Source organism: Sylvia atricapilla, chromosome 8 (assembly GCF_009819655.1).
Source record: "Sylvia atricapilla isolate bSylAtr1 chromosome 8, bSylAtr1.pri, whole genome shotgun sequence".
NCBI lineage: Eukaryota > Metazoa > Chordata > Aves > Passeriformes > Sylviidae > Sylvia > Sylvia atricapilla.
This window is the reverse complement of record NC_089147.1, coordinates 27,403,472-27,417,023: the sequence shown is the minus strand read 5'-3', so window position 1 is coordinate 27,417,023 and position 13,552 is coordinate 27,403,472. Positions and strand designations below refer to the sequence as shown.

Here is a 13,552-nt window from a genome sequence, read left to right as displayed (position 1 = left end):
CTTCTCCCACTGGGGATAAGCATTACAGAAAAAACGGCAAAAACCCTCCTAAGAATCTTGAAATGAATGTATTACAGGATGTCAAAAAATTAAGATCATACTAACATCCACTAGACTGAAATACAGCAAAAGCAAACACACATTATGTTTTGTCATTTATGGCCACTCATCTAATCAATCTGTCAATCAATTCTTTAAATACACTCTTCTGAAAAGCCTTGCAACTTGTCCTTTTTATTTTCTAAGCTAGCTTGATCATCAAACCATGGCCAAATTTATTTTTAAACAGAACCAGCTCACTCTGCTGCAGATGAAGGCATTTTCATAAAGAGCAAGTATGTTTGAGAAGGGAAGGAAAAAATTCCTCCACAAGCACGGTAAGCAACAGAACTGCCACCACACTTCAGTAGGGAAAAATCAGTTTCTGCAGGATAGTTTTGTTTTTTAAATGTGAAAACCTGCACCACAGTTTTGATTCAGCACACAATACTGCTATTCCCATGCAGAAACCCCTGTTTGTGAAAATACTTCTAAACCTTAGGCGAGGAAATGCAGTCAAACAACCCAAGCGTGGGCTTCAAACACACAGTTATTTAGTGTTACTTGTTTCCAACTGCTCCCTGTAACTGGCTACCCACAGCCAGGCAAATGGAGCCTCAGACAGCTGAAGAACATCCTTACATTATCCTACTAACAACCTTCGACAAAGGAAATTTCAAATTAGAAGAAAACACTCGCAGTGCAGTCCAGGTATACACTGAAGGTAGATGAAACACCAGGAATCTTTTGCTGGGGATATGAAATGAAGGATGATGCTTGCAAGTTTCATTTTATTAAGCATTCCACAACTGCCAAGGCTTTCCAATAAAAGCATTGTACCCACCGTGATGTTTTCAAGATCAAGATGTTTGTTGTGAACAGTTTCACACAGCCTCCGAATTTTTTCCTTAATTTTATTCATGTCTTTTTCATTCAGCAGCTTGGCAGAGGAAGCATCTTGCTCCAACTCCAGAAGCCGTATCATCAGATCTAGACTAGCTCTGTCTAAATCCATGTTCAAGCGATCTCTACTCAGGATGTACATTAGAGCTGCTGTACAAAGGGACAAATTCTTGGGTTGGGAGAGAAAGGAAAAAAAAAAACCAGTTAGCTTTTACTAATCATATTAGGCAGACCTTTTACTGTTTTTAATAAAGCAGCTGAAGATTCATGAAAGAAAATGCCTGACAGGCCCCGGTCTCAGCACTTGCATGAGCACTTACTGTTGAATGGAGATTCCTTCTAGCAAGTTACTAATGCATTCTCCTGACAAATAAAACTGAGACATAAAGCACTCTATACTTACAAAGCCCTAGTAGAAAAGCAGGGATTTCTACTTTTTAGAGACTCAGTGCTGCAGACAGAGTAAGAAACAGTAACTCCAGTAAGACGGTATTAGAGAAGAGACAGATGGCAGGGGAACAAAGTAGAACAGCTCAGGGTACACGGAGAGGTAGGTGAACATTCTGGTTCAAGGGGATGAACTGGTGGCAGCAGCAGAAAATCCAGAGATCATGGGGACAGTGTCTGCAGGGAGGGAGTGCCTGGGGATATAAATTCTGATTCTGCCAAACGGGTCTGTCAGTTAACAGTTTATCCAAACTATTCCAGCATAAACACCTTTTCTTTCCAGGGGAATTCTGCTTTTTGGAAGTAGGCAGAGCATAAACCAGCTTGCCCCTGTTCTCCTGTCCACCCCCATCAGTCCTTAGTAAGTGAATGTTATTAACCTGACCACCTGTATCTTACACAGAATTGGTGTAGGGGCACATCTGACTGGCTAAAGAACACTTGATTCTTGCAGATGGAATTAAATTCTGCCTTCATGAGGCCTCAGAAAAGCCAAGGCAGAAGATGACTGTCAGGAAGGCACAGATGGCAGTGAAGCAAAACCACCCATCCCTGGTGTCTAAGTACTGCACTTGTACTGAGCTCCAAGTTACAGGAAAGAGGAGGAATGTTCACTGGGAACAGAGGTGCGCTGGGCCCAAAACTGTCAGAAACCTCTGGCACCAAGTGGAGGAGTTGAGAGCTGGGGGTGTGGAGTGTTTGTGTGTCCTACTGAGTTCAACCCTAAGGAGTAACATGCTGCATACATCCACTGCAATTGTTTCTATATAAGGTAAATTAAACATGGAAACAAACTAATTCTGGAATATAAATGTTGTACAGCTCAACAGGAAAGAGCAAAATTCTGTGTCACAGTAGATGAACATCTTGGTCAGAGTTCAGCCAACCACCAAAGCAATCATTACCTGCTCTGTTTATTTTTGAAGTAAGTAATAATCATACCTGCTCATATTAAGCAGTATCAGCATTTCCAAAACAGGATTAGGCAGCTGACAGACTATCAAAAGCTACGCCAAAACTCCTTCCTGTCTGAGTTAAGGAGATCCTCAGGTGAAGACATACTTTACTCTGGCCAACTACCAAAGATGCATCTGAACTACTGAAGGAAGGAAGCAAGGGCTTCCAAATGGACATCTTTCACGAATACATGAAGACAGGGTTGTTAAAAAAACCCAAAACAAACTCTTAGCTGTGAGCATCACCACCCCAGCCTCTTATCACTACTCCAGCCCTGCCAGGTTTAAGGCAGACACTATCTATGTGACCTGCCTGCAGAGAGGATACATTGTTTACCCCTGATCTTCATTAATTTTCTTCAATAAGCCTTGCAATTTCATCAGTTACACAAGTTGTTTACTCTTCATTTACTTGCAGCTGGCTTAAACTGTACATGTCAGGTTCCTTGAAGAACTGGGTTCTTCCAGAATGGCAGTGAAGGACACCAGAGTACACACATCCCAGAGGAACCAAAGGTAAGCTAATCACTGTTCAGCCAATGTGGGACTTCAATATCTATGAAGAACTATATTTTAATGACCAGCATTATCTAGGTGAGTTTCCTGGTTTAAAAAAAAAAACTCAAGGTCTCCAGGGAGTTTCTATCAACCAGAGATGCAGCAGTTAACCAGGGCAAAATGCTGAATTTATAATCTGGGCTGCCATTATTTAGGCATTTCCAAAATGTTCTTAGATCATTATCTGAAATGCCTTACAGATACTCCGAAGTCTGGTGAGGCCAGCCACACTCACTCTCTAAACCTCTGTACCAAGCCCTTGCCTCTTCCAGGTTCCTTTCTTTTCAACCCAACCAGCTTTTCATTAGGAAGGGAGTGATGGTTCATTTTCCCCCTGCATCAGCTCTGCCAGCACTTCCCTTCACACCAGCCACCCCGGTGTCCAGATACTTAAACGTGATCACATCACCAAGAACTGATGCAGGCTGCAGGAGGGCTGCTGGAAAAGCAGGAAGGATGGACTGGCTCTGTGTAACAAGAGCCAGGTTCCTGCCCAGCACATACACAGGAGGGATTCAGGCCAATAAGCCTCCAAATGCTCACTGCAACAGGAAAAGAGTGATGATACAGAAGTAGGGACCTCAAATGTGAATGGTGCTCAGAGCATGGAACAAACCTGCTTTAGCTTCACACCAGTGATAGGGGCTTCGTAAAGCTGGTTTCTCCTAGTCCCTATAAGCTTCATCTTGAATAAAACAATTCTACATTTTGCTCTGATCTTCTGTGTTTAATTCACCACACTGCCTGAAAGCTCTCTCATGCCCTACCATACACACAATTCTGAGCCTGGAATGACAGGAAAACTGTTGGTACAAATCATTTTTGATCACTACTGTAAGAGAACAAAATACCTAACCAGAGACAAATCAGTCCTTCCAAATGTCGCCCTTACATACTGCAGTAGGAGAGTGATTTTTTTGGGGTGAGCTTCTCCCATCCCATTCTATTCCTCACATTCTGCCTCCAAACAAACGTAGAGAAGAGTAAAAAGTAAAATAAATAGAATTTGCTCTAGACATATATTTCATGGTGTATCTAACTATGGATTTGCACTCCATACTTCTCCAGAATTCAGGAGAACATCCTAGTTTGAACATACACTCCAGAAATGGCAGACCATTTACACCCACTCTGATCCTTGTCTTCTCTTGCCTATTCTATTTATACTCCAGCTTGTGGGAACAGATGGTTATTTTCTAGGGTTCAGCACTACATATAATGCACTTTTATCTTTTTTTAAGTTATTCTCATGCTGAAGACATTATAAAACCACATTTCTGTGCTTAACTGCTGACAGATAAAATGGAAATACAGTTTTTTATTTTAAAAATTAATAATGTTTCAAAATCTTTACAGAGCACCACTGAAGAGACAAACTCAATTAAAAACTTATGCTTCAACACAAGCCTACAAGAAAAACTTGGTGGAACAAGTAATTTTCTTGTGGTTATTTTTGAGCATAGCTCTGTAAGATAGCTGGATATTTTGTTGTCCCTGCTGGTTAAAGAAATGCCAACTGTCAGTACTCCTTATGGAAATGTTAAGAGTCTCCTACACACTCAGTCTATTCCATTGCATTGGAACAATGAATGCAGTATAAGCTCGTATCTGTTCCCATTAACAATATTGTGGCATTTTCCCATCTTCAAAATGCTTCAAGAAAATATTAACCAAATAATTGTGAGTTTTGAGCTCACTCCTTACTTATCTTACAGGGATTCGAACCATGCATGCAAAGCCAAGTGTGATTTACTATTCTTCAGTTAGTTTGAACTGAGATTCAGTGGAGAAATTTCTATTCATTTGGAAAAAAATTAAAATTCAGTGAAATAATTAGTGAATGAAAGGGTAGTACAGACAGACAGCATGCTTACCCAGAGATGACTGTGTTGAAGCACATACTGTCAGGAGTTAGGGCATATCCATTAGCATTTATCAAGAGCAGTTTGATAAGTCAGTAATTTCACAATACTGTAAAACCTGTACCAAGAATGTACTCTAATGATATTCAAACATGAACTATCAATTTTTTTTTCTTTGACAAAAGGGAGCATTTCATCAAATATACTGAAAATAGTGAATATAATCAATGCTTTTTGTTACTGCAGACTAATAATAGCATGCAATTTCCTTTTGAACTTTATGTGCTAGTTCTTTTGAAAATGAAGGAATAATGGTAACTGTTAAAAGACAGCCAAAAATACACCCAGCAAGCTTGTGCATTTTCCAGGGAACTGTAGCTGTCCTCTGCTGATCTCCTGCAACTCAGTGGTGGCAACTGTCCTAAATAGAGTGACTGTACTTCATTTATTGCTGTATCACTTGGCACTATTTTGACAGCTCACAAAATAATGAACTCATTGAAGCTGGTGCCTATGTTTTACAGTTAGCCATTGCTAATTTTTGAGGGAGATGGAAAATAAGTTATTATTCTAAATCAGTTACTTAAAACTACAGCTTTTTTCTCCCCACCCACAGTAAGATGTCAAATACCATCTCTGAAATGCCTATTTCTGTGGGTGCAAAGTTGCATTCTGCATTCTATGTCATTCCTCTAGAGCTCTTACAGAAAATTATAAACCTGTCTGATAAACAGATCTACTACCCATTTCAAGTAAAATCTCATCTTTTCAGCTTCTGTAAAAATACCTCAAGGGATACCCCACAGAGATAACGCTGATAAGGGAAACCAAACTGTTCAAGTGTTTAAAAGTTTAACACTCAGATCATGTTACCATAAATACATGAAATTTACTTTTCCTAGAATCCAACAGGATATCTATATATAGATATAGATATGTGCTCAGGGTATCCTAAAACTGCAATTACAGCAATGCTCAAGGAGACGAGCCCAAGACATGAAAAAATCCCAAAAACAGCTACAGAAGAGGTGGCAATGCCCATACAAACAAATATGGAGACGAGCACTTAGAGCCACCTCTAAATATAAGGAGGAAGGATTCATTTCAAATATATTTGAAAAAATTTAAAATACAACAATAAAACTCTTCAAAAAGCTTAAGAATAAATAAAATACCAATCCAAAGCACAGCCCATTTTTAAAGAACCTCTAGTTTTTTTAAAAAGAATTTCCAAACCCAGAAGCACACGAACAGTGGAATGGGGAATTTGTCAGTGAAACACACAAGTGCTCTAATTTTTCACGCCCTTAATGAATGCTTCCTAAAATAGCACCACTGATTCCAGAGGCACCGTTACATACACTATACAATATACATAAATATATATATATATATATATAAATACACTCACCAGGACACACAATACTTGACTTGCGTGCCCGACCTCGAACAAAACCCTCACCCAGCAGACAGATGTGAACAAACGTGAATGAAATGCACAAGGAATCCATACCTGATGGTGCTGGGAATCATCCAGTGTTTTGAAAACCATGGCTACCATCCCGTGTGCTCTCAGGTGCATTCGGAAGCTGGGCATGGCGCACTTGGTCGCCAGGCTGATTACACTGGAGGAAATCAAGGCTGCATTAGAATGACTGAAATCACCACACTCAACAAGAGCAGCAGATAACCAAGTCTTCAACACAACACTGACCATGTGCCTCAGACCCTGGCAAACTGTTGGGATGTTTCTTCTAAAATTTGTGTGAGGCAGGCTTGCAATTGGTGAACAGTTATCGGTGAGCATTGTCTTATTCAAGTTGCTTACCAGCACCAAACTATGTCTGCTTTAGGTGGCTAAAGCCAGGATTTTAAAGGGCAGCCTGAATTTGCTCTTTTAAAAAAAGCTGAACATTTCCAAGAGTTAAATTGAAAGTAAAGGGCCATGGATTAAGCATGAAGCTGTGATTTAAGACATGGGAGAGCTCATTATGAAGCCTCCACGGCTATCTAGTGGTTATCTAATCCATTGCTATCTACTGGTTATCTGAGACTGACTAGTCTCACTTATGCACAACATCAGCTATACATAGAAGACTTTTTTATATTTATTGCTGCATTTACAATTGATGGAAACACTACAGATTTCAGAAAAGAGCTGACAAATGGATCACTTAATCAGTGACCAGCATAACAGAGTATTTTAAAAATGGCAGCTTTCCCCTAGCTTTCTCAGTAATCTGTCTGCCATTTCTAGCACAGTGCAACATAACAACTGCTAAAAATACACTGCTCTTAAATGTGCACTAATGTGGGAGTGATTCTGCAATCAAGTCTTCCATGACTGCTGAGGAATTTGCCTGTAAGAAATTCACACAGTAAGGTGCCTAAAAGAACAAGTGGTCTTTCTGTCTCCCATCACAACAGCACCAGTTAGAGCTTACCTATCTGAGCCTTTTACGTCCTATCCTTACACACTGATTTCCTTTGGAAAAACACTTGTCTTTTAATTTGTTAACTGAAAGAAAAGATTTTTTTGTTGTGTTTATATGCTACATTGCATTATATAACTTCATAAAGAATTAGTTTAAAATCTGGGTAAGTTTGCCACACGAATAAATAAGGAGTATTTGTATGAAAAATACTCCTAAACTGTCATTTGAGTAATTTATTCTTACCATAGTGTATAAACAAACTGGGTGATAGAGTTTGTACTTATACTCCAGCAACAATATTCACTGATAATTTCTATGAAATAAATAAAATTTAAAGTAGCTGTCTTAGAGGCATAGAAAGCTTTTTTTCAGCCACAGTCAAATCACAAATAAAGTATGGCCAGCTCCTCTCTGTAGCGATTCAAGTTTTTCTTTCTTGCTGTTTTAGTTTTACTGAACACAAAAGAAAATATAGGTATATAAAAGTACTATTACACTGTTATTTTATTTAACATTATTACAATTACTTTCATGTTCAGGCAATTGACATCGGTGTCAAGTCACAAACTTTTTCAAAGCAAGGTTAACATTTTTGATGCCAACTTCACAATAACATGTAACCTGCACACTAAGAGTAGTCCAAGACAAGTTAAGGAACCTCGCAATAATATTGAGGCCTCAGTCCTTTGAGTGGGTGCCAGTTATGTTATTTCTCAACAGAAGATAAAGAACAGGCCAATAAAGTTAAACAACATCTCACTATTACCTCAGTTGCAGATTTTGATCAAACTCTGCAGTCCCAGGGATTTCATTTTAGAACTGAATTTGCATTAAAAACAACAGATATGACACGCAAGATGTACTAAACAAGTTATCAGAAGGTATTTTTTTTTAATTTACAGCAAAGATAACAAGTGTGTCAAAGACGTCTTTTACTTCACAATTTACTATTTCATCTTCATAGCCATAATGCTTACGATTATTCCAAAGATACTATCTTAATTATTACTTTGAAATTTTACTCCTCATGGCAGAAGTGCCAGGTAAATGTCAATGACATTTTAAAGCATGGTCACTTCTATGATGAATAATTAATTCAGTATCTCTTTTAAATATACGTTCTATGTTTTGTATTAAGATGTCTTACCTAAGGCAACGTGTGTTTAGGGGCTGATTGCTCTTCAATCCACTTAGCAAGTACTCAATATCATCTGTGAACTCCTGATTTTCACCGAATTCCACTACATCATTGAAGTGCTTTACATGCTGAACAACAGTGTATAACTGGAAAAGACAAAGATGTTGATCTAAGTAAGTTGCTCTTGGGATTGATGATAACCTTAACAAGTACAGTTTAAAAATCTATTCAGTTTTAAGTGCAAGGAAATGTTAAGATGTTAATAAAAGCCATTCAACTATTTAGATAAAAATATTTTTAATAGGAAAGCCAAATTGCGTTTTGACACTGTTCCTTCAGTAGTTAGGATTACTAGTAATTCTTAAAAATTTTTTAAGAATACTTACTTCTTTGTCTTCTTTCCTACATTTCAATGCAGTTACTATCTCTTGATAGGGCTGAGTAGGTATTGTCACAGTTTTTATCACTTTGGGAGGTGGTGCAGGAGCCTTAAAAACTCCATCATCTTTATGAATTGCCTCCTTTGAAGATAGCCTTACCTATTAATAAGAAAGTGCTAAAATGGGCAGATGTTTTGAGCATGAAAACATACACTAAATACATCAGGAAACAGTACAGGTGTGCAATTGTCAAATTCACACTTGGGGACTATTTAGTCCTTGCCTTGCACTACCAAGATGTACCTAAGCTGTGTGACAATGTGTCTGCTTTTAAGTACAAAAAATAAATCCCATTTCCAAGTATCAGAAAGCTCCACTAGAATTCTGAAACTAAAACCAACAGAAGAATCAAATGTCCTTTATACTGGTTCCTTGAGCTTTAGGGAAAGTCAACAACCAAATGCAGTGTTCCTAGAGAGTTATTTGTTGCTCTTTGAAGTCTCTCACCCCTACGCACTGGAGTTCGCAGCCCTTCTGGCCCTGCCTGCCATGGGACAGTCCTGTGCAAGCCTCCAGCCTCACATCCCAACTCCGCCTGGCATGGAGGCTGAGCACCACCAGCACAGTTTGTAGCAGCACAACAAAAGCCACACAGAGCAGTGACAGGCACAGAGCAGGCCTCAAACCAGGTAGAGCGTACTCGTACTATTCACTTATTTGTGCTGTTAAATACTTTAGGAGCATAATACCATAGCACAAAATACAGCAAAACCTGTTCTACAGGGAGTAGAGAACTCGATGGCAGGTCTAGAATAACTACTGACAGGTTTCCAGACAACTCAGGCAAGCATTACAGGTTTCTCCTCAACTCACTCTGCTGTATTGGTTTGGGGCTACTACAAGCTGAAGTGCAGCTTATCTTCAGATTGCTCCTGACACAAAATCTGATATGAAGACAAACTACAGCAAACAAGGCATATGGAAAAAGACCTCCAAATGCCAAATTCTAAATATACAAGTGCCAATGGGCATTTACTCACCCTCAATCTCTCAGTAACATAACGTACTTAGCTTCCTTACACAGAAAAATCAGAATATTTTACAAGTGTGACTGAAAAAATAGAATTAACATGCAGCCATCGAAGATGCATGACCTGTTACTCCAGGGGACAGCTGGAGAGAAAGCCTTCTTGTGCACTGTACTGTTGACAGACAAAATTCAAATAAAAGCCAGAAGAAGCCGCTGTATTACTGAAGTATTCCTTACATTCTGACTCTATTACTGTGGCATTTCAGTACTCACTCACTTAAGTACCAGTAGCAAAATGGTAATAAAACCACCCTGAAAAACCGGTTTAGAGCACATACTGGAGGACTGATCTTATCAGCCTGTGAACACAGGAGAGCCACTGAAGGATCTCATCCTTGGTTAATGGCTGCCCCTTCTAAGCAAACTCCAAGGGCACTTGGAGAGGCCCTAAGAGAGCATTCAGCATAAACAGTTCGCATGCTGCGAGTTTCTCATCACAAACCTGGGACAGATTGCTCCCAACCTGCAGCTGACAAATTCCTACAGAAATTAAAGAGGCTGGATCACATGTGCAGGAACTACCACTGAACATTCGGATCAAGGCTCATTCACCTTGTAACTCTCAAGTATTACACACATGCAAATCATGGTTAAAAACCACGTCTGAAGCAACTTCAGATGTACGTCATAACATCGTAACACACAAATTCCCCTCAGTGGTTTAGTCAGCCAAACCTCTCCCACATTACTGAACTAATATTCTGGTGCTTCCAGATACAAAGTGGAAATCTGACAGAAGACAAAAGTGACTGTCTGGATCAATGATCCAGACATTTCCCTAGCCTGAAAAAGCCATATTCAAAGTTTGTCTGACAAGAATCACACAAAATCTGCCCTTAAGTCAGCCATCAGAGTACTTCACAAAAATCACTACCAAGAGATTCAGTAAGCACAACCTTCACTTCAAAGGTACATAATTTAAATTGAGAAAAGGGTTTAGGAAAAAAAACCCAGGGCTAAAATTTCTGCTCTCTCCTCAAACTCTAGTGGAAACAGCTGTTTTCAAATTAGTTATCTGCATTTTCCAGGCAGTGCAGTTAACATCCAAAGAAGGCTGTTCAGAACACTGTGAGAAGGCAACCAAAAACAATCACAAATCAAAGAGGAAGAAGTACCAGAATACCATAAACAGGGGTAGAATTAAAAAAAAAAAAAAATTAAAAAACCAACTACAAACTGGTGACAAAAACAAAAGCTGAAGACTTATCACTGCAAAAATATCTACTTTCTGATTTTCTGTTCTCAGGCCAGTACTATCAGCAAGACACCAAATGAAACTTTGTTTACTGACAATGTACAATGCTCTCTTAAAATAATCAGTAACAACTTATACAAATATAAGCAAAGACTCTGGATTCTCAGAGTCTCAAAAGAGTTAAAAAACCATTACTCTGAGTATCAAAACAACCACTGACTTTTGGACAAACAATTTCAAGAACTGTTTTCACCCCTGGTCTACTTTTTGATATCCAAAATGTTGGGATTAGCATTTCTGACTGTACACAGAAAATGATGTTTTCTTCATAGTATCTAAAGACTTAAGTCAACAATCAGCACTACTCCACTAGAAAGGAAAAACAAATGAAAAAGCTCTTTTAAAGTTTTTCCCTTTTTCATCAGCAATTTGCTGACTTCTGTGTTCATTAGTAAGTTAATCCTGGGAGTTCTCTCAGAAAATGAAATGGAGTCCACTGTTAGAAAGCTTAACTTCAGCAGATTGGGGAACCTAACTAAGAGTATTTTTTGGTAACTCTATATTGAAGAGATATGAAAGATCCTATTCTACAGTATCCACTGACAATTTATTTTCTACCAAATTCCAACAGCTCACATCACAAAGTGGACTTTATTCTGAATTACTGTGACATTACCAGATAGCAAGAACTTGGGTTGTTTGTTGGTTTTGTTGGGTTTTTTTTTTTAAATATCAATGAATATTGAAAGGAGATTTAGTCAACTTCAGAAAAAAACAAGAGTCTACTTACTGGGACACTGGGAGTTTTCAAAGCTGGTGGTGCTGGCAGAGCCTCTGATTCTGGCTGGTTCCAGTGTCTAGCATTATACACTGCTTTTGTGGGAGACTAAAAGATAATAATATAGGTTATTTCTTAAGTAAATTACCAGTAGTCACAATACACTTCAAAAATTACTGTAGCAATACTGTAGCCAAACAAGGAAAACAAGCCTCATTTTCCCTGCTGAATTCACAGCAACATAAGTTCTCAATATCACATGCATTGGAAAATCAGACAGATTTTGAAGCATATGATGGTTTTAAAGACACATAGACCCACTCAAATGGCAGAAGACATGATATGTATGCATTTAAAGACTTTTTCAGTTGTGTCCCGTCTCTTAAATTTATTCAAAGGCAAAAGGTCTGCAACCTTCCTATAGACAAAAACTGACAGCTCAGGGGGAAAAAAACATGTTAGCAAACACCATGTCAGTAGAAATATGACTGCTTCAGAATCAAAATGCAGAACTCATACAGACTTTGACGTTACGAGGAATGAAAACACTCAAACAAAATGCCTTAATCCATATTAATAAATTAAGAAGCCTTTTTTTCATCTTGCTCAAAAATGTGTCAAGGCAAATCAAAATGCATCAAAATTTACTGTCCTTGAATTTCTGGGAAATATAACATACTCCTTAGAGGAAGCAAAGAATTCTATTTCTACATTTGTATTTACCAATCTACTTGCATAATGTTCTCAACTAGTAACACATTACAATTTTCACAATTTCCCACCATGCCATGTATCAAGTAAATGGCAAGTACCACTTCCTCACAGCACTTCCATAGCATTTTAAATGTGAAAGAATTATTACAAACAATTCTTTTCTGTCAAAATATAACATATCAATTATTTAACCCAAATTCTGCTCAAGCCCACAGAGAAGCTACATGTTGCAAGCCTTAGGACCAGCCAGGGACTGAGCACCACTCCACAAAGTGCAACAATGTTCTGGCATATCAAAAGCTACAAAGCCACAACTCTACTGTGCTGCATCCTCTTCACAAGAGAAAGCCCCATCAGACAAAATTTTAAGGAATATTAGCAGAATGAAAGCCTCAGCTGAGAGTTTTCAGAGCCCAAAAGCACTAAGCCATTCCAGTCTACAGACAAGAGAAAAGCCTCTTTCCACCCTAGAGTGTGCTTTGATGTGGTCATGAGAAACTTCAGTTGTTAAATTACGTTCCTAAAGCAGTGCTCACGTCCTGTTCATCAACATGTATACAGTAGTTATTATCTTAAGTTTCATCAGTTTTGCAAGGAAGCTCTTTTAGACAATATCTGTTCAGCTCAAAAAGTTTAACTGAGAAACCAGTCTCATGTTCAGGATACTACAGTTACAAGAGGACATCTGGGTCCACAAACAGGAAAAAAGAAAACAGTTCAGATTTTAACTCTCTGTTCTCCTATAGCTTCTTGAGCAGCAAGTATTTACCTGGAATCTGACTCGGGGTCTGCAATGAACAAAGGAACGACAATTTATAAACCAAGCTTTTTTTTTCTTTTCTTTTTTTTTTTTTTTTTTTTTTTTAATTAAGAAAGATACAAGTTTCACAGATATCTGCAATGGAGAAGAAGCACTGAGCGTTTCTTGAATTGCTCACAATTACTCCACACTTCATTCTGGTGCATATTTGAGACTGGCAAGAGCGGGTGCCCTATCCCGGTATACAGGATAACTCAAGGAGGTAACAAACTCTGTCAAGTAACCCACACAGTAGAG

General features: G+C 38.5%; 1 protein-coding gene across 8 annotated transcripts in view; it reads right to left on the bottom strand.

Annotated features, from left to right (window-relative positions):
• Positions 1-13,552, bottom strand: part of WAPL (WAPL cohesin release factor) — a 64,549-nt gene that overhangs the window by 14,714 nt on the left and 36,283 nt on the right. For 7 of the 8 annotated variants that reach the window (XM_066324186.1, XM_066324188.1, XM_066324187.1 and 4 more), the window contains 5 exons: positions 11,794-11,889; positions 8,725-8,877; positions 8,348-8,484; positions 6,279-6,390; positions 884-1,111 (listed from right to left, as the gene is read on the bottom strand). In XM_066324186.1, coding sequence (XP_066180283.1) covers positions 884-1,111; positions 6,279-6,390; positions 8,348-8,484; positions 8,725-8,877; positions 11,794-11,889 — 726 coding nt within the window. The remainder of the gene's footprint in view (positions 1-883; positions 1,112-6,278; positions 6,391-8,347; positions 8,485-8,724; positions 8,878-11,793; positions 11,890-13,552) is intronic. The other variant, XM_066324192.1, reaches the window with a different exon arrangement.